Source organism: Cenococcum geophilum, assembly GCF_001692895.1.
Source record: "Cenococcum geophilum 1.58 unplaced genomic scaffold K441scaffold_12, whole genome shotgun sequence".
Taxonomy (NCBI): Eukaryota; Fungi; Ascomycota; class Dothideomycetes; order Gloniales; family Gloniaceae; genus Cenococcum; species Cenococcum geophilum.
Window position 1 is genome coordinate 1261805 of NW_027137570.1, and position 20197 is coordinate 1282001.

The window sequence follows — 20197 nt, forward strand, 5'->3', positions numbered from 1 at the left end:
GTTCCACTAGTACCCTCCCTTCAAAATGGTAGGTGCTGTGGAATTCGCCCAGGTGAACTATCCAGGTGGCTTAAATTACTAACGAAACTCGCTGCTATACTAGCGAAATTGCGGTTGGCGCGAACGCCTCCACCTAGCCAAGTGAAACCTCCTTTTCAGCTATTAAGACTACCGATCTGCCCAAAATCCACCTAGGGCGTCGAACGGACAGTATTCACCAAGTGGACATCGGTGGCCCGTTCGTGACCAGGTGGACCCAGGTGGGCCCAAGTGGCTTTTTTAGAGCGCCCACCTGGTGGAGCCAACCTGGCCAAAAAAAGGTATCGAACGTGCCCTTAACCTAAAGAGGCAACATACTTAGACAGCTAGTATTACCAATTTTGGTTCAACCAAGGGTTGCCCTAAGGGCCAGGCCCTAAGAACCAGGCCCAAAGGCTCCCTTCTTGAACAGCTAACGTAGGTGATAGAGTCATAATACTACCGAAGGCCCAATTGCAGGCAAAATACAGGCTGTGGGCCCCCACCGCCATAACTATGCCGACCGCACGTTAACCAAACACGTGCAGACTCGGTATATAAATCCCCAGAAGGTCTTCCGCTTTTTCTTTCACCATACTTCTTATCCACTTCCAATAAACCTTATGGATACCTCTACCGCTCGATTTGGAGCCCAGACTCTTGGGGGTACAGCGAGTGCTGCTCTTCTAGAACAATTGAGCCAGTCAATTGACGAGCACGCAGCTGCAGCAACATTTGCCGTCGGAGGTGCGATCCCTATCTTGGACTCTGCTGATCGCAACGGCCCGAAAATACCAATACAACAACAGCAGCAGCAGCAGAATCCGGCTGATCAAGTGGCTCCTGCAAGTGCTACTGAGCAATCCAAACCCAATACTCACACATCTTCCCCAGTGATCCTTCGATGGGACTCTTCTAACGACAGCAATTTGACATCAAAGTTGGTCTTCCCCCTTGAGCCCAATACGTCTGGGAATCTGGAACAACTTGTCAAAGACTGCCAACCTGCGACATTTGGATACAAGGGAAAAGACATCTACGACGAAACCTACCGCAAGGCAAGCAAGCTTGACGCTTCAGCATTTTCGTCCACCCTGAATCCCTATGAGCTAGGTATCATCGATGCGATTGCACAAGTCCTTCTCCCAAGTGTAAAAGATGCGAGCAACATGCGGGGTGTACGTGCAGAGCTATACAAACTAAATGTGAGTGATACTACCTATCCACACCATACTCCAATATACTCAAATAAGTAGATTTACTCCGGTCCCTCTGGCAAATTCCAGGCCCACGTTGACACCCCTCGTTCAGACTCACAATTCGGTTCCTTGGTTGTGTGTCTTCCGTGCGATCACGAGGGTGGCGAGCTTATCGTACGGCACAAAAGTCAGAATTTGAACTTCGATTGGAGCACTTCAGCATCCGAACAGTCAGAGGTGCCTTCCATCAAGTGGGCAGCATTTTACAGTGACTGTGAACACGAGGTCTTGGAGGTCCATTCCGGCCACCGCATCACCCTTACATACAATCTATACGTATCGCGCGGATCTGGAAATCTCGCTGGACATTGCCCATGGATGGATCCTAAGCAACTGCCCCTCTATGATACTATTAAGAGCATGCTCCAGGTGCCTAGTTTCATGATGAAGGGTAAGTTTGCGTGTTTCTGACAAGCATTCCACAATAGAGACTCGTTCAGGGCCTTGTTGACAGACTCTAGGTGGACTTTTAGGCATTTGGTGCTCCCATGCCTATGCTCACTCACACTCCTCATCTATCCACAATCTCCCGGGTTCTCTAAAGGGGGTTGATATGGCTATGTATGAAATTTTCCGTGCCTTGGGGCTGCAAGTAACTATCCGCCCAATACTTGACGGATGTACGGAAGACTACTCTGGTGACTCAGACTACTCTGATGACTCAGAAGACGACAGAATGCCAGGTAGGCCAACTTAATCCCCATACTGGGCTCCGGTTATAGTTGAGGCTAATCATAGTCTAATACAAAGAAGCTATTATCGGCGAGGGCTTGCACGAATTGGAGATTGCTGATACCCTCATCGAAGATACTGACCTGAATGGAATATGTAGGGAGTTGGGTGGTTACTACCACGGCAATGTAGTGTGGCTGTCAGAGATGCGGCACCGTGAACTAGCTATCGCATATATTGCTGTAATTCTTAGTCCTTACCCAACCCGATAAAAGGCCAACCCAAGCTAATTACTTACACAGTATGGAAATGATGCCTCAATGGGCACTGTCTACTCCGGAGCTGCTCTCATTATCGAGATCCCGCCTTTCTTGGATAGAAACATCTAGATCAAGCAGAGGAAGCCAAGGATATTGCTAAAGCGGTTGCGGTTTAACTTCTTACTTTGTCTTTACTGACCTCAAATTAAGTTCATGAGTCATTAGACCTCCTTTAACAATTATTGATTGATAACCATTATGACTTAGTTGTGCTAATTGTGAACCTGATGATTGCGCGATGCTCGAGAGTTTCACATAACATGTTTACACAGGCGACTGTAGCTCCTGGAAGTCCTGCGTCACCATTCCGGCATCAATCCTTTTACATACTACCATAAAATCTTAAAATACGACTACGGAGTAATAGCTGCGGATAACTCGCCGACGTGACGCAGCTGGTGAGACCAACCGGGGCGTGGCGGAGCACCTCTAGATTGCCAAGAAGCTTACCATTGAAGCTGCACTAGAATAATTCTGAGGAAAACGTGTGCCATCCATAATACACTGTAACGTACATCTCAGACGAATTCATCATCAGCACGCCGTCAAATTGCACTTGTACCATCTGCCAGGCTATTATTAGTCGTGATGTATTTATTAGCAAATGGGCAGTCCACTTCTTGGGCTTTAAGTTCAACCACTCTGAACTATATTTCTCAAGCCTAGCAGGATTTTCCCAAGAGTATTTCCCCCTACAAATTACGCTATAAGTTGACGGTTGGAGAAATTCAAAACCTCACATGATCGCAAATATGCATTCTTCTATCCCCTACATCATAACTGGTTGGTTTCTGGGTAGTAAGCCCACGGACTGCCTTCTATGTCAGCTTAAACCGCGGGTCATAATACTCTAGAGGTTAGGCAGGCGTTTAAAGTAGGATTTTCTCGTGCACTTGAGCTTTCACAAGGCCAACTTCCCGCTCGGGTCTACACCTGCTGCGAGGTGGGCTTGGGCGGCGAGTGTCAATCCTTCACGAATAACCTCCGGAACTGTACGAACTTGGGTGACTGGTATGAAGACTCATGNGAGGCCTTTGAGCGGATGATAATGCTAAAGTTCGTTAGGGGAAATCAAATATCGTCTTTCGGGCCTGATGCTGGTGCTGCATGTGTGATTTTTACTGATGATGGGTGCACGACGATAGCGGGAGCTCATGCGACGGTGAGGTATCCGGGGATAGCAGACTTGAGCTCTGTGAAGATGGATAAGGCAGGTGGCAGCTATATTTGCCATCCGGCGTCGAAGGAGAGTGCTGGTTGATGGGGAGAGTCTGGATATATGGAATATGGGCGATGGCTTCATAAAATGTGGATTGAAGCGATCTAGCTATCCTTGTGCTTATTCGGCTGATATGTGAAACAATGATTGACGATTCGGGATAGCCTCGATGTAGTATTAATATGAATGAGGCTAGGCGAGCGACGGGAGAGTATTGCAAGCCCACTTTAAAAAGATTAAACAAGATTTAGGTTTCTGTGAGAGATAAAAGATGAGAAGACGCTTGTTCTGCGATGGAAAAAAAATCGAGGGAGCTGTGGATTATTTTATTTCTAGTTGCTGCAATTCAGCGTGTGTTTAAGCATGTCGGTAAGAGGGTCTTCGTTTTCCGTTTGATGCAGGGGGAGAAAGCATTTACTGTTGGTGGGTGGGCCACCCCCTGGCCTACGCATCCACCCACCCTACTGAACTAAACAAGCCAAAAAGTGGGAGCGGGAAGGCCAGGAGCTTGGCAAGTTTGGGGTGGTGGCTCTGAGTGTTCAGCACATGTCCCCACCCTCAATTGATGTGGGTGAGCGTCTATAAATATGGCATGAGAATATATCGAGGATTCTGCAGTTATTTCGGTTGCTCATCTGCTGTTATTGTGCCCCTTTCCCATATATACGGCGTAGGTAGCCCTGTGCAGCCCTAGTTGCCAATCTTTCCAATCCCTGGAAGTCGCTCGGCTGCAGCCAAAAGAGGTTGAGCTACTGTGCCTGTCGCTCACCTTCTCTTTCCGTTCCTTCACCCTCACCTCCTCACCTCCCAACCTCACCTCTACACCTCACACTCGCTCACCATCACCACTTCCATCTCCAGCTTCATGTCCTTCGTTATTCCCGTAGTCCGATCCACACTCTTGCCCGTTGCCTACCCGGGAGATGAGGAGAATACGGCAGCCACTCGCTACAATCACAATTGACAACTCGACGTCCTCAACACGACTATTACGACTTTTCCCCAGTACATCCCTATCCGACATGCTCCTCCCATTCGTTCTTCTCCTATCCGCCACCACTGTCTCCGCCCAGCCCGTTATCGACTACTCCCAGACGGTGGTGGCTCCGGGAATTAAACGCGCGAACAATGCGAATACGCCGAATAATAATTGGTGAGTTCACGAGGTCCTGATTCTGTTCATGGGAAAAAAATACGCAGAGAATCTAGCCATATCAACTCGCCCCCCTCATCCCTAAGCCAACCATACAACCCAACACTGCCTCAACCCCACCCGCAGCTCGGCTCCTCCCCTCCCCCTCCCCCGCCCGACCAGACCCAGCTAACCACCCCACCCCCCAGGTTCTCCAACCACTGGAAATGGGTCGTAATGCTGATCGTGATCTTCCTCGGCATCGTCTCCTTCTGGGCCCTCGGCATCTACCTCAAGCGCCGCCACAATCGCAAACGCGACGCGCGCGGCGGCAACCTCGCCGCCCCAGACGCCTTCATCGTCAACCACGCCCACCCCAACGGCGTCCTGGCCAAGGAAGCCAGCATGATGCCGCCCCCGCCGATGGGAATGCCCGGCGCGCGCAACAGCGTGGGGCTGGACGGCGTGGGCGGGATCGCGCCGCCGCGGTCTGCGCGCAGCGGGAGCGGGACGCTGAACAGCGTCAACTATGGCAATGCGGGTGCGGGATATCCGGTCGTGTGGGGCCCGCACCAGAACCAGGCGCACGGGTCGCCGCTCAACAGTGTGCCGCCGTCGCCGACGGTCGCGTCGCCATCGCCGGTGTATTTGAATGGGGCGCCTGCGTCCGCGTCCGGATCTGGGGCTGGGTATGGGTATGGAGCGCCTTCTGCGGCGGCGCAGGGCAAGCGCGGCATCAGTGTCGAGACGACGCGGGTCCCCTCGCCTATGAACCCGAGTCCTGTGTCGCCGATTGAGGAGGCCGGCGGCATGCTTAGCGTGCCCGGACAGGGCCAGGGCTACGGGCAGGGACTGCGGGCCATCGGGGCGCCGGCGGGCGCACAGCGCATTCGCGAGATGCGAAGTAAAGAGAGTATGAGGCGGAGTAGTTTGGGGAGGGGAGGGGCACCCGTGGAGGGGGGCGGGGATGGGGTTGGGAGGAAGCTGAGCAAGAAGTTGGGGAGGGGGAATTCGAGGCATTCGTGAGGTTGAGAGGTGAGGGGGGTTGAAAGGGGAGGATTCTGGGGGGTTTGGCTGCTGGATGGGCTGGCTGCTGGACGAGCGCTGCCTATCACCTGATGTGTAACGGGTCAGAGAAATATTCTTCTATCTTTTTCCTTTCTTCCTGTCATTTGTGAATACGAACTTTTGGGCTGGAAAATCGGGGCTCGGATGAGCAAATGAGGCGATTGGGTGCTCTTGGGGGTTTTTTTTCCTTCTTATTTTTTCGGTTTGGCTTGGATGGTGATGGATATGCCGGCACCGTTTTCTGGCGGGCGTGACTCGCGAGCTTTTATGTCCGTATCCGTCTGTCTGGGTTTGACGCTCTTTTTTTCCCTTCTTCTGGGGCTGTGCGGTTGGCGGTTGGTGGTGGAAGGGGGGGTTGGGGAAAATGTGGTATCTGACGCATGTCAGAATGGGCTTTCTCTGGGAATCTTTTGCTGTTTGTTGGGGGGGGGGGAGTGCCGGGTCTTTGTCGTGGCTTTGGGATCGGATGGTGCAGAGGTATAGGATGCCTCGGCGGTGCGGTGATGTGCTTTGGATCTCTATAGAATATCTCCGGGTTCTTTTAATGGGATGAAAAGTATAGAGGAGGAGAATGATCGTGGTTCCCTATGTACTGGAGTCGAGTTTGATTGTGATCAACTTAAAAACAGGAAAATTATGGTACGACCTAGATAGCTGTCTGATGGGAAGAGGTATTAAACTTTTCTTCATTTATATATTCACTCTGCTCTTTCGCGATTCGCCAGCTCCGCCGCTTCCCTTTCCTCCCTCTTCCTCCTTTCCATCGCCTTCCTCTCCCGCTTCCCCTTCCCCAAATCCTCCAAGCTCCAACTATTCCCGTCGATATCACACGGGTTCGGGACCCAGATCTTCGTGACGAAGGCTCCAAGAGCCATGACGAAGCCCTGTCTGTCAGGGGATTATTAGCGAACGTCGATATACTAGCCTTAGCGTATATGGTAGCGGGACAGTGTCCTGGGAAGGGAAAGGAAAGGAACTCACATGATCAGCGCCCATCCCAGCCAGGTGGAACGAGGGTCGTTGACGCCTTTGCCGTGGATTTTGAGCTTCGAGAGGAAGATCTGCGTGATAATGCTGCCGAATTTGCCAGCGCCGGCGGAGAGACCCACGCACGTTGCGCGGTATTTCGTTGGGAAGACTTCGGCGGTTATCTGCGCGAAGTTAGTGCGATGTCAATTTGCATGTATATTTTCTGTTGGTTAGGGGGGGGGTTAGGGCATCCACAGGAGCTTCCTGAGATCACGTGATCATCGCTTGTATATATTCTCATCCTTCGTGACTACTCCACCTTATGGAGTCCTCACACACCATACACCTGCGTCCCCGCGTGACATTTTCTTTTGAAGAGAATTGCGCTTACCACAAAGGTTGAAGTGTTCGGGCCAAAGTCGAAGAACAGGTTGGCTGCGCAGTAGAGAACGATGATGGCGGCGAAGTAGCGCGTGTTTAGCAGCTTAATGAAAACAATCCCAATAATCACAAAGAGTCCGGCTAAGGTAATGAATCCGTAGAACTGCAGGTTCCACCGGTGCCTGGCCATCTTGATAAAAATGGCTCCTCCAATAACGGCGCCAACGCTGGTGGAAATTATAGCCCGCCAAGAATACTGCATCAGCATTGGGTAGACCTCCGAGTAGCTCGAAGTTTCCCAAACTTTAGAAATGAGTTTAGGGCTGTTTACAGTCAGAAAATAGAAACCAAAATCAAGGAGAAACCATGTTGAAGCAGTTCCAGCAAGGTCTGTCCAGTTGCCATCGAAGAAATGTTCGTCTTTGAAGCGTAAACATAGCCACAGCCGTTGCCAAGTCCACGGTTCTTCCCTAAAGAGATACTTGCTAAAACCACGTCGGAACTCCTTCCAACTCTCCTTGCCAGTTATACCATTCCGGAGAGGGCGAGCATTGTTCGTACGGGTATTCTGACCACGAGAGGTAACCGGCTCCAAATTGGTCCGTGCAACTGGCGCATTTTCGGCGCTGGCATCGTCTGGTGTGGCTTGCTGAACTGTCACTCCAACATCTCTGTGTGTCTTGGGGAGAAGACCACTTGGTGCTACGGGGGTTTTTCTAGGAGAGTTCTCAATACTTATGCGTTCATCAAGTGGATCCACTGCGGTAGATCGCGTATACGCTGAAGTCGAAGACCCTGCCGTAGCATTGGGAGACGCAGCATTGTGCGTACCTTCAGGTGTGTGCAGGAGCGATTGAGCGAGCCTCAACTCTCGTAGTTCCATATCAGTGCTATTCTGCGAGGGCGGAATATCTGTGGATGGCGGATCGTGACCCAAGGGATCCTCGTCAAGAGGGTCTGAATTCGTAATATTCTCATCCAAAGGGTCTTGATTCGTGGTATTCTCGTTGAGAGGATCTGTATTCGTAATATGCTGGTGAGGGTCCCAACCGTTCGAAACGTTAACAACTATTTCTTCATCCCAGAGAGGGGCAGCGTAGTATTTGTCCCGAGGATAATCTGCTGCTTCAAAACCCATGGGATCACCTTCCACTTCTAAGAGGTATCGTGGAGATTCTGGAATCCAAAACCGGAGTAAGACAGCGAATGCAGGAGGTATGGCCCCGAAACCAACGATCCACCGCCAGATCTTGTCTGTCGCATGAAGGCATGCTCCAACACAGTTTGTGGGACTCGCATTACCAGAGGTGCCAGAGATACTGGCCTGAAAGGAAGCCGTGGTAATTACCGCTACAATGCAAGCAAGTAATTGACCAATCGGTTGAGCGTAAAATACAGTCGCAAGCATTCGAGCACGGTGTCGTCTTGGGGCAAATCTGTCGTTAGCGTTAGCTTTTAAGTTTTGGTCGCCTTGGCATGCGAGGCTACAAACTCTGCGGTGATGACCGCACTACACCAACAATTAGTTAAATAGCCATTTTAAACAGCTCATCTCTATTTTACCTTAATGGATAGTCTCCTCCGATTCCAACTCCCATTAGAATGCGCCATGAAACTACCCATCCAAGGATATTGATGCTGTTTGCGGCGCCCTTAGAGACGAGGGAAAGACCGACAGTTCCGATAATTATCAGTATGAGCAGAAGCCCATACATCTTCTTTCTCCCAAGGCGATCCCCAAGCACGCCAACAACTACTTGTCCTATGAACGTGCCAACCAGGGTAGCCATATTAATGGACAGCTCGGCGCTGGGGGATATCTCCCCATTCCAATAGACTATGCTAATCATGGGCACTATCATATTTACAGCGAAGATCTGCAGTGCCTCAACGTCAGTCATGTCTATACAACCTATGGTTAGTATACTTACGTCGTAAGCTCCCGTCATGAAGCCTGCGCCGGCGGTGAAAACGGTCCAGTATCCAAATCCATCTTTATCAATGCGATTATACGCAGCTTGCTTCTGTTCCTCAAAGTCCTTGGAATATGTTAGCCAGACAAGAAGGGTTCAAGAAAGCGTGCCTGCTTACATCCAAATGATCGAAGATGCGTATTCGATCTTTCCAGGGCCGAGGGATCCATCGCTTCTGACGCTGGCTAACCATGGAGGCAGACAAGGTATCGACTCCAGTCGTTAATGAGCGACAGAGAGGAGACAGGAATGGAATGCTATTGCCAGCAAGTAGGACAGGTTCGCAGAATTTTCCGAGGGGAAGGGGGCCAGCAATTGAATATCTTGACAAGGGGCGCCCACAGATTCAGCCTTGTCGTCTTAGCCTCGGCCTGAAGGGTGTTCAAGCGCGAGGCTCATGTTGCACAATCTCAGTGTGTCATAGTTTTAAGCATGTCATAAGACGCGATTGCTATGACTCTCACCGTGGGTGCTAGTATGAAGGCCGAACGACAGAAGTGTGCCTTGGAATAAGGGGATCATGTATTGCCAAGTGAGCTGCGCCGCAAGGCTGTGACCTGTGGCGTCGAAGGTGTGTCCAATGGGACACGATGCGTTTAATGCACAATTAGAAACAGGCTTGCATGTGTTATATTGATTTATCTCAATTGGGGGGCTTCGTGTGCTCGGCTATATGCGGATTCTATAATCGAGGAAAGGTCTAACCATCGAGAGGAAAGTGAGGCGGACCAAGAATTCACCTTCGGAGTTGAAGTCTCGAACTAAAAGGGCGCAATACGGACGTATTGGTAATGGGAATGAGAAGTCGTCAAGGTTGTCAGTTGTCACGGTCGTCAGGGTGGTGAAAGGTCGCCAGGGTTCGTCGGGGGTTGTCAGGGCTCTCGCGGCTGTGCATCCCCACGTGGAGATAGACTCGATAGACTCGTGATGGCCCCCCTCTTCGCCCTCAGCGCCTTGCCAGCCTGTCTTTCCAGCCAGCACATGCCTGCCTGGAGGAGGCCCATCCGTGAGGCTCTGTCACCCAGTGATCTCCCATCCCAGTTCTTCATGAATGAACGTGCCTTCGTCCATGATTCCAAGCTTTGTTCCAAGCTTTATTCCTAGCATGCCTCCACTTCTCTCGTGAAAACACCCTGCACCCTCAACCGGCGAGCTCTGCCATCTGCCATGGGTACTCCTGGCTTCTCGCTTACCGATATCATCCAGGCCGTCGATACAACGGCCCTCATCATCGTGCAGTTGAAGGAGGCTCCAAACGCCCTCCAGAGCGTCATCAAAGGCATTGAGTTCGGTCGCGCTGTCCTCAAGTCATGGAAGCGTCAATTAGAACACCACCCGGAAAATATCCACGAAGATGACCTGGGTTTGCTCGTCAGGGTCAAAGCCGACTACGATGCGATAATAAATCAACTCGAGGCCTTCGTCAAGAAACATAGAAAGCTCGAAAACGGTGGTTTAGGTGCAAGATTCATATGGGTTATTACCGACCACTTCCTCAAGGAGCGCGCTGGACTTGAGAACGACCTTCAAAATGCAGAAACTAGAATACGTACCGTGCTACAAATGTTGAGTTGGTAAGTACGTCGTGTGCCTCGCTAGATAGATGCGCAGATCTTAACCAGAAACCAGGAGCACTGGGCAAGAGATTTTGAAGCTCGGGCGAGCCAACAGCTTCGCTCAGTGCTGTCACTCGCCTGAGATGCTTCCCCAATCCCCTCCTCTACCGTCTTCAGCCTCACCAACTACTCCAAGCCCATCGAGCCAGGCCGGCTTCCATTGGAACTCGAGGTTCTCTATTTCGGGCTCTACGACTCAAGATGGCTCAAACGAAACTGTTGATACGTTTCCAAGGTATGGCGGAGCAAGAGACGTTATCCCTGTCCGCGGTGCCACATCTCCGAGCCTTTCTTCAGCATCAAGCCACTCTTCAAGATCAACGCGCTCATCAATGGTGACCTTGGTAGAGCCTATCTCTTCTGTCAAACCATCGTCACCATCCCGACCAAGCCCCTCTGCTACGACTATTCCGTCGCCAATCCTACCACCCCCTGCGATTGAGAGGATGCAAATAAACGGCGAGATCAGGATGTTGGTGCCTCCGAACCGTTGCTTGGCATCACTAGCTAACTATTTTTTCTCCTCCAGATGGTACCGTGCTAAACAAGACTACTACGAAAAAGTCTTGCATGATCTTGACATCGCTAGAATCGGTGGCAGAGGCGCCTCAAGGGTTCAAATGACCACCAGAAACAGCACTGAGATTGTGCATAGAGGTAACACCCATGAACCCTTCGCTACGATACTAAGATTCATATCGCTCACATTTCTAACAGGATGTGGAAATTTGACCGACATGGCCACGACCATTCTCCCCCAACAAGGAGATCTTCCCAAACGTGTTCGACAAGTAGACCCCCGCATAAATTATCTAATCAAGTTCAGGGAGCAGCATGAGCTTTACAAATGCCCCAATGGGAATATATTTTTCACTGGATCTCCAGAGTACAGTTTCACAAATGAAAAAGGTATGTGTTTCCGCCCTAGGTATCCTACAACTGTTAACAGCATCTTAGATTACGAGAACTTCCAGACCATGATCGCAGGCAAAACAAACATGTCCAACGCGGAAACTCTAACCATTTCCAATTCTAGCGGCGAAATCAGCGATTCTCAAGTCCTGCAGATTTGGGACAGCAAAGGCACCCGCACCATCCGCTTCTTTAGAAACGTAACAGACAAGAAGTTCTCCGAGTGCAAGATCGCTGGTCTTAAGCCATACTATTCCAAGAAGAAAGAGCTCAGGCTAGAGTTTCGCAACGGTTACGACTTCGACAACTTCAAGAAGTTGAAGATCGTGTTTGTGTCCGAATCGGCCAGGGACAAATTCGAACGGCTCGCACAATTCAGCAATGGCTGAGCAGCTTCACGTCCGTTTCGAATACTTCTTTTTATTGTCTCTGAAGGTAGAGCCTCATACCAAGCTAGGAGCGGCTACGACAGCCACTCTCGAACGCTAGAGTCAATGCGTCCACCTGTATAGGAGAATGGACGCATATGGACGGCACGGCCCAACGGCAGGCCGGTGCATCTGCACCGAACCTTATCCTCCGGTACCCCCCTGCCGGCGAATCCGCCAGCGAGATGAAGCACCTCTGCTCGCCATCTAACCCCGACCAAGCCACAAATACCTCTGCCCGACTCATTCTTTTTACATTTTCCTACCCAAACCCGGTCCCAAATGCCCGGGAGTAGCGGAAAGCCACCTTAAAACCCAAAACCGGCGTCGAATCCGTTCGAACTGCCCTATCCGCCTCATCCTATTCCCCTCATCCTACCCCTCTCCATACCCCCTAAACAATCCGCATCTCACACCCCACTACCTCCCTCCATCACCACCTCAGGCCCCACCCTCAACCGCGCCATCCGCGCCTGCGCCAACACAGCCGTCGCCACAGACCCCAAACTAGGCGCACCGCCATCCGTGCCACCCGGTGCACGGTACGCGGACGCAGACGCAGACGTGGATGCGGACACAGACGACAGCAGGCCGCAGCGCACCATTTCGCGCTCGACGTGGTGCAGGCTGTTGGCGACGCCCGGGTTGGCGGCCCAGAAGCAGAGGTACTCGTGGCCTTTGCGGATGGCGGCTATGATGCGGGGTTTCGGGATGTTGGAAAAGACCGGGGCGCGGTGGATGCAGAGGAGGATCATGGTGGTGTAGTGTGCCCTGGGTCGTGGGAGGAGGGTTAGTTTGGTGGTTTTGGGGGGATGACGGTGAGGGTTCGGGAGGTGGGGGGTTGAGAGGTGGTGGTGTGGAGGTTGAATTGTGAAGTGAGGGTTTGGAGGATTTGAAGGATTTGAAAGAGTTGTCGTGTTGTGAGGATAGCAGAGGAGGTCCGTTCAAGAGTCGGGTAAGGAAGTTGGGTGTATGAGTATGAGGTTATGGAGATGGAATAAGTGCATCGTAATGTGATGTGGAAAATGTAGTATGTATAGAAGGGGAACGCGGAAGCAAAAAAGAGCACGTACCCAACCAGATTCATGAACAACATCTGGTGCCGCTGTTTCACCAGCGCCTCAGCCGAAAAGACATGCTGGGTGAGATAACGAATGGCCTCGGTCGAGTATTTCACCAGGTCCGCATGCTGCTTCTCGTCGTCGGGCGTCTTGGTTATAAGGCAGACGACAGCTGGCCAGCAGACGAGCCAGCGCAGCGCAAAGTAGCGCAAGCGCAAAAAGGCTTTCTGCGGCTCGAGCAAAGGCAGGTTATCTTCCGGAAACTTGACGTGTGGGTGCAGGCTCTCGTACCACTTGCTCAGCAACTGCTGCTGCTCTTCGATCAGCATGGGATCGTACATGATACCGGGCTTGTACACGATGCTGGGCTCGTAATGGGTGCCGGACTTGTACATGATGCCGGGCTCGTGCACGATGTCAGACTGCTTCCACAGACTCCTGAAGATGGAGGTGTGCAGGCGCCGCAGGGAGATCTCGGCCAGGAACCAGTGCATGCTGGGCTCGTTGTGGTGGCCGATTGGCAGCGGGACGACCTCGCTGACCTTGGGAGACATGAGCTGGTTGGCGTAGATAACGTGCGAGTACAGCCCGTCCTCGACGGTGAAGCAGATCCAGTAGGCGCGGTGGCAGGACTCGCGCAGTTGGTCGTTGTTGGCGAGGCGGCTGCGGCAGTTGAGGAGGGTCACGACGGAACGGGAGGCTTGAGCGATGGCGTGAGAGGCTTGGAGCGGGCGTAGGCACAGCAGGAGATATAGGCTGGAAGAGGCTTAGCATTCGTTTAAGCAGATGGAGCAAACAGGGATTAGAGGTGGATAATGAGCGGAGGTGTTTAGCATACCCCATCAAAATCTGGCATTGTATTTCAACAATAGAATAGCTTGGTACAGGGTTCTCATTTAAGATCCCACAAGCGGCGAGAAAATAAGCCAAGCCCGAGAACTGGCGGGGGTCATCGGTGGTGAGACAGTCATCTTGCGCCAGTGCCCCGAGAGCAAGTATAAAGAGAGCTCGAGAAGTCTCATGGGTATGCTGATTTTGCGAACGAAAATTATCATTATAAGTTTCTGCGACCCATTTGGAAAAGGTATCCGGGTCAAATATAGGGAACCATGCAAGGATAGTACTCGCGAACGATCGCTGGAACCGGAAGCGTGCCTGGGGCGAGAGGTCTAGAGAAGTCCAGCTTGGGTCGGCGGCCCGAAAGAGATGGCTACCCTGGGCATTTTCCCGCTCAAGGTAAGCTTCGGCCTCATTGAAGCTAAGCGGGCTAAGAATTGAGGAAACATCATGTCCAGCAAGGCGGACGAGGAATTCCTCGGACAGCCCTATCTTGGTATATCCGAGAAGGCGTGGGGGTGCATCCGGCGCCTGGGGCAACTTTGAAGTAGAGGAAGATGCGGGGCCCGCTCGGGTATCTGATGTAGATCCAGTGGTACGAGAATTGGGTGTAGATGCGGTGGTATAGGTAGACGGCGCTTTCAGGGATGTGGCCGGGTTTTGTGAGTAGAGCCTCAGAGAGTTCTTGTTATCCAGCATAGATTCAATCTGGTCCAAGCGGCTATCTATCCGATCCAGCCTTGTGTCAATTTTACTAAGGAAGAGCCCGGCGGCGTCTTGCTCTGGCCTTGAGGTGGTTAGTAGGTGGGTGAGCAGCAGCTGTTGAGTGGTGGAGACGGGCTTTGAGATGGGCTTGAGATGGGCTTGAGATGGGGCTGATGCGGGAAAAGAAGAGTGGTGCAGTAATACAAACCTGTTACCAGAGGTGGGCTTCGCATAGGAGCATGCTACACCAAGTTTGACGCATGAAACGCAGCTCGGCTTCGCACCATCACATCGTGTTTTCCGCACGCGGCAGATCTCGCAGGCTATCGAGGCGCGTTTGCGAGGGTAGTTATGGGGGTCAGAAATGAAGTTGACTGGGCTCTGGGGCCGCTCAGGCGAGCTGCGGTCGCGTTTGAGTGACTGGCCTAGCGGTAGCGACGGGGTGTACTTGAAATCTAGCGGCAAGGGCTCATCGCTTTGCATTACGGGCGACTAATCAGGCCGAAGCAGCATGATGGTTGATAGGAAAGGCCTGGAGAGTCGGCTGGGACGGCGATATATGTAGCATCAGACTTCACCGCCCAAAGAAGGTTGCGTGGCGCCCTTCCCCTCGTGCCTCTTTTCAAAGGGCCAGCCTTGGGGGAGGGGAGAACACTTGGGGGCACATTTATCTAATTATAATCCAACTACCACTACCTATTTCATCCGTGTGTATTCACGCGTAAGCTAATATGGGCTCATGGGCTCTGGACTTCTACCGCTTCGAGTTGAACACTTCGAATGCGCCTTGTCGAACAGCTCTGTTCCCTTTGCAAACTGTCAACTGCTAACCGCAAACTGCCTGCCACGCCGGCCACGCCTGCTAGCTGCTGGGCTTCGTCGCCTCATCCGCCTGTGCTCAAACTCTTTCTGCCCTCTCCCCGCAGAAGGATTAGTCACGAAATTGCCGCACTCGCAACAAGTCCGTGATCTCATGAGTAGAGAGCACCGAAGAAGGCAAAGAGAATATAAGCATGCCAAAGTAACAGGAAGACGGGCCCGAAATGGCTATCGTAGATTTGCCTGCACGAAACCTTCGACCACAGATTCTACCGACCGGACCGGGGCTCTAGGCCTTTGTGGGCTCTACCTCTCCCCTTAGAATAGGTAAATAGAATGCATACAGATTATAACGCAGATTATAACGCAGATGGTCGTGCAGCAAATGACACAAATCATAGTCGTCTCTGTGGATGGCTACCGTGCAGTCAGTCCTGCGAGTTCTCGTTAGCGAGAAACATGGGGGGATCGAGGAAGATCAACTGCCCGCTCTCACCGGAATCATCTTACTCCGAATACACCTCACTTCTCCTGGCTACTCATTTTGTTCTCCCGTGTTCGCTGCAAGCCACCGACAGACATGATGTCGGCCCATCGAGCTAGCATGACAGCGGCCCGCATGATGGCAGGATGACTAGTGGCACGCACCGGTAATCGAAAAGCCTTGTATCCTGGTAATCGACATGCAAGGCCTACGCTGCTGCAGTTGCAATTAACCGACTTTCCTGTGATTCGAATCCTTGGGAGGGGCATGCCTTTTCTTACCCTCATTACGCCTTCACTACCGTCTGCATTCTTGTTCAGTCGCGTCTCGAATCTTCTCCTTGTCACACGCTGTAATCGCTACAGGTACATGTGACCAAGATGGCCACCACCAACGGTATCAAAAGTGGTGTCCTAGGAGAGCCCTATGAGGTCCACGTCGAAGCTGAAGACCCTATGTATTTGGAAAAGAAAGGCACTCAGTCCGACCAGTGCGATATGTACCGGATGGGGAAGATGCAGCAACTACGGCGCAACTTCCGCTTTTTTACCATCTTTGGGTTCTTGATGGTTCTAATGGCAACTTGGGAGGGTCAATTGACGTGTGTTCTTATCAGTTAACCAACCCTTTGCGGATTTGGAGCGCTGATTGACTTCGTTGATAGCGCAAATATCTTCGGTCTCACCAATGGCGGGACTGGAGGGTTGATTTGGGTTTATATTGGAACCTTTGCTGGCTTCTTTGCTTCCGTCCTATCAATGGCAGAGATGGCCTCAATGTTAGTTGCTATTAAGCCTTTCTTACTTCACACAATATGCTCATTTGATAATTCTTCCGCTTCTCAGGGCACCTACCACAGGTGGTCAATATCACTGGGTATCAGAGTTTGCTCCACCCAGCGCGCAAAAGTTTCTCAGCTACATCGTTGGTTGGCTGTGTGTGCTAGGATGGCAAGTCGGAACCGCGGCCGTGGCCTTCCTTGCAGGTCAGCAAATTGAGGGACTCATTATATTGAACAACGACTCCTACACCCCCCATCGGTGGCACACGACCCTGTTGGTAATTGCTATCGTAACATTTTCCCAGCTATTCAACACCTTCTTCGCTCATCAGCTCCCCATTGTCGAAGCCGTCATTCTAATACTCCACATCTTCGGTTTTTTTGCCATCTTAATCCCTCTCTGGGTTATGGGCCAACGCGGCAACGCTCATGACGTGTTCTTTACCTTCACTGACGGGGGCGGCTGGGGCAGTACGGGCTTGTCCTGTCTGGTAGGCCTTTTGAGTCCCATCTTTTCCTTTATTGGGCCAGATTCCGCAACACACATGTCCGAGGAGCTGCGAGACGCATCTTACACGCTCCCCCGAGCTATGATCACCACAACTCTTGTCAACGGAGTCATGGGTTTTGCCATGCTTGTGACATTTTGCATGACTCTTGGTGATGTGGATACAATTCTTTCTACACCAACCGGTCAACCTTTCATTCAAGTCTTCTACAATACCACAGGGAGTAAATCAGGAACAAGCACCCTGACAGCTATCCTTATAACTCTGACGACCTTTGGGTGTGTTACAAACATAGCTACTTCCTCGAGACAGGTGTGGGCATTCGCAAGAGATCAGGGACTGCCTTTTTCCAGTTGGCTGGCACATGTAAGTTCCGTCTCTGTTCGTTAGCACATAAGAAAAACGAATCTCCCGACTCTATACTCCTATAATACTGCCATCACAATTAAATGTGAATTCTGGACTTCGTTACTACAACATCACTATCTGACATACGCTTCACAGGTTCGTCCTGGATGGGATATTCCCCTTAACTCCGTTCTGGTATCTTACCTGATTGCGGTCCTCCTGTCTCTCATCAATATCGGCTCAAGCGTCGCTTTTAACATTATTACGTCCCTCGGCACAGGCGCACTGCTCTCTTCCTACATCGTTTCCACTTCATGCATGGCCATCAAACGCATTCGAAATGAGCCACTTCTTCCCACACGCTTTAGCCTTGGCCGCGCCGGCCTAGCTGTGAACATCTTCAGCATACTGTTTTCGTGCTTAGCGTTAATTATAACATTCTTCCCAACATCTCCCAAGCCAGAAGCGGCGACTATGAACTGGAATATCCTAGTTTATGGGGCTGTCATTCTGTTCAGCGTAGTCTACTTCATATTCAAGGGGAGACATAGATACGTTGGGCCTGTAGAGTATACCAAAAAGGACTTCTAGGCCGCAAAAGTGGTGCTACGAGAGCATCCAAAGCACGATATATAAATATATAAAGCATAGAAACTCACAAACTTTTTTTGCACAGCACGATATTCCATAGCATATCCACGATTTGGTATTAGGCCTATGAACAGGCGGCCAACGCGATGTGTTGGCTCCAGTTGACACGACGCGTTGTTTCACGTGGAGATTGGGCCGGGAGAGAAACCTTGCGAAGTATTAATGCGCGGTTCGAGCTTTGTGCACTTTCTCGCCATGGCACATCCCGGCTTGTGGTTACAGGTTGCTCACTCTCAAACGCGCCAAGCCAATTTCGTCCTCGTACCGCGATTCGCTACGCTTCACTTTCATGTGTCGTCCGCTCTTCCTCCACTGCAACAACAACGTCCCGAACCCACCCCCCTTTAGCAGCCTTGATAGCCTCCTGCACTATTACCCACGTATATGGGCGTCCATAATACCGCCCTTGATCTCCCGTGAAGCCGTCCAAGCAACCAGAATGGATGCCGATCCCACAGCCAATCAACCGAATCCCACCGTAACCCCCCGCCCAGCTCCCACCTCACCACCAGCATCCCGATTCTTCGACCTGCCTACCGAACTGCGCATGAAAGTCTACCGACACCTCCTCCCCCACGGCCAAACCATCGAGATCGGCCCTCAGACAATTCGAGCCTACTACAGTCCCATGGGCAGCCCGCACTGCCGTCTGCGCCTGCGCCTGACGAAGCGACCACCGGAGCTGCAGAACGCGCGCAACATCCTCGGCACCTGCCGGCGGTTCAGGGACGAGGCGTCGGACGTGCTGTACGGGGAAAACGTGTTCCGGTTCGTGCTGTCGCGGGACGGGCTGGGGACGGCGGGGCTGGGCAACAACCTGAGGTGGGTGCCGGCGGCGGTGCTGCGGCGCATCTGGAAGTGCCACATCGAGGTGCGCGAGGAGCTGCACCGGCCGCACACGTTCCGGCGCGTGCGCGGCTGGCTCAAGAGCGCCGTCGACCGCCTCGGCGACGCCCACGCCCTGCGCCAGCTGCACATCCATGTCGAGACCGGCGACTTCGTCCTCACGACCCCGACCTTCCTCTCCATTCAGAATCTGAAGCTGCAGACGTTCGAGCCGTGGACCAAGGCCGAGGCCGCCAAGGGGTACCAATTTGTGCTGGAGCCGCTGGCGCGGCTGAGGGGTATCAGCGATGTGCAGATTACGGGACATGTGGATGAGGGGCTGGCGAAAACGGTGGGGGAGGTGATGGGGAAGGAGATTGGCTGGGATCGGCTGGTGAGGAGGTCTTATAAGCAGCATAAGGTTCTCAAGAAGAAGAAACACGCGGCGAGGAGGACGACTATGCTGGTTAGCACGAAGAAGTTCTGGCAGCCTGAATTAGACTGGGGAGTTGTGGGCGAGAACTAGGTCAAGTCTGTACTTCGAGGCGTAGATTTTTTTTCCCCTGTTTTGATACCCAAGGTTCACTATTGTGTTGGCTTTGAAAGCACGCATTCATTTTGTACGAGTCAGGCTTGACAATGGGTGTTTATCCTGTTCATTTGTTTATCGAAGATGTTCTTATAGATTTGGGCAGTGCCCTGGTTTGTGGCGATGTTTGATAGAGGTAGGTAGTATTGCGACTGGTATAAAAATCGACGGCCATAATCTCTTAACCTCTCTTTTCCATAATAGATCTATGTCTAGAGAGATTAACCTCCATTTTTGGACGATCTGACCACCGTTTCAAGCTATACTCGCACTACATCCTAACACCTAAGTGAAGTGCTAAGTTACGTATTTGAATATAAGCCAAAATAAGAACCTTATAAGAAAGGCATGGCCACTCTTCATATCGAAATACTAAGAAAACACTACACTCATTTGACTAGCATATCAATTTGCTTTGCAAAGTCCAGAATCTTCTCAAACGCAAAGACGGCTTTACCTTTAAAATTGTATAATATTAAAAGAACGCTGCATACCACTAACAAAGAGATTAACATACGGATCTTCTCCCCTCATGCTTATCAGAATTGTCGACCTAGTGTCGATCACTATATCAACGTTAGATCAAGGGTGCCTGTGACTCACCACCTCATGTATATGTAG

General features: G+C 51.6%; 8 protein-coding genes across 8 annotated transcripts; 5 read left to right on the forward strand and 3 right to left on the reverse strand.

Moving 5' to 3' along the window:
* Positions 1-640: 640 nt before the first annotated feature.
* K441DRAFT_656683 (uncharacterized protein) lies at positions 641-2519 on the forward strand (the record flags this gene model as incomplete). Its single annotated transcript, XM_067648041.1, has 5 exons — positions 641-1223; positions 1275-1668; positions 1739-1960; positions 2028-2191; positions 2252-2519. Coding segments are annotated over 5 exons (1450 nt in total), but the record flags the coding sequence as incomplete, so codon positions are not given.
* Positions 2520-4128: 1609 nt separating this feature from the next.
* Positions 4129-6131, forward strand: K441DRAFT_656684 (uncharacterized protein). Its single transcript, XM_067648042.1, has 2 exons — positions 4129-4641; positions 4830-6131. Exons 1-2 carry the CDS (start codon positions 4511-4513, stop codon positions 5644-5646), a joined length of 948 nt encoding a protein of 315 aa, XP_067506194.1. The 5' UTR covers positions 4129-4510; the 3' UTR covers positions 5647-6131.
* K441DRAFT_656685 (MFS general substrate transporter) lies at positions 6120-9479 on the reverse strand. The gene is made up of 7 exons (XM_067648043.1): positions 9130-9479; positions 8970-9077; positions 8602-8915; positions 8531-8548; positions 7049-8474; positions 6670-6839; positions 6120-6576 (listed from the first exon to the last, which is right to left on the reverse strand). Exons 1-7 carry the CDS (start codon positions 9202-9204, stop codon positions 6387-6389), a joined length of 2301 nt encoding a protein of 766 aa, XP_067506195.1. The 5' UTR covers positions 9205-9479; the 3' UTR covers positions 6120-6386.
* Positions 9480-10709: 1230 nt separating this feature from the next.
* On the forward strand, positions 10710-12153 carry K441DRAFT_38289 (uncharacterized protein). Its single transcript, XM_067641489.1, has 5 exons — positions 10710-10862; positions 10976-11099; positions 11157-11284; positions 11345-11536; positions 11585-12153. The coding sequence occupies exons 1-5, from the start codon at positions 10829-10831 to the stop codon at positions 11926-11928; spliced, it is 822 nt and encodes a 273-aa protein (XP_067506196.1). The 5' UTR covers positions 10710-10828; the 3' UTR covers positions 11929-12153.
* Positions 11961-14564, reverse strand: K441DRAFT_713370 (uncharacterized protein; the record flags this gene model as incomplete). The annotated part of the gene is made up of 4 exons (XM_067653938.1): positions 11961-12738; positions 13041-13391; positions 13461-13784; positions 13867-14564. 4 exons carry the CDS (start codon positions 14562-14564, stop codon positions 12378-12380), a joined length of 1734 nt encoding a protein of 577 aa, XP_067506197.1. The 3' UTR covers positions 11961-12377.
* A 231-nt stretch (positions 14565-14795) lies between these two features.
* Positions 14796-15053, reverse strand: K441DRAFT_550216 (uncharacterized protein; the record flags this gene model as incomplete). Its single annotated transcript, XM_067643046.1, has 1 exon — positions 14796-15053. A coding segment is annotated over one exon (258 nt), but the record flags the coding sequence as incomplete, so codon positions are not given.
* Positions 15054-16319: 1266 nt separating this feature from the next.
* Positions 16320-18188, forward strand: K441DRAFT_632266 (amino acid transporter). Its single transcript, XM_067646338.1, has 4 exons — positions 16320-16474; positions 16538-16651; positions 16719-17529; positions 17668-18188. Exons 1-4 carry the CDS (start codon positions 16329-16331, stop codon positions 18100-18102), a joined length of 1506 nt encoding a protein of 501 aa, XP_067506199.1. The 5' UTR covers positions 16320-16328; the 3' UTR covers positions 18103-18188.
* Positions 18189-18480: 292 nt separating this feature from the next.
* K441DRAFT_656690 (uncharacterized protein) lies at positions 18481-19750 on the forward strand. The gene has a single exon (XM_067648044.1). It carries the CDS (start codon positions 18602-18604, stop codon positions 19511-19513), a length of 912 nt encoding a protein of 303 aa, XP_067506200.1. The 5' UTR covers positions 18481-18601; the 3' UTR covers positions 19514-19750.
* The last annotated feature ends 447 nt before the right edge of the window (positions 19751-20197 follow it).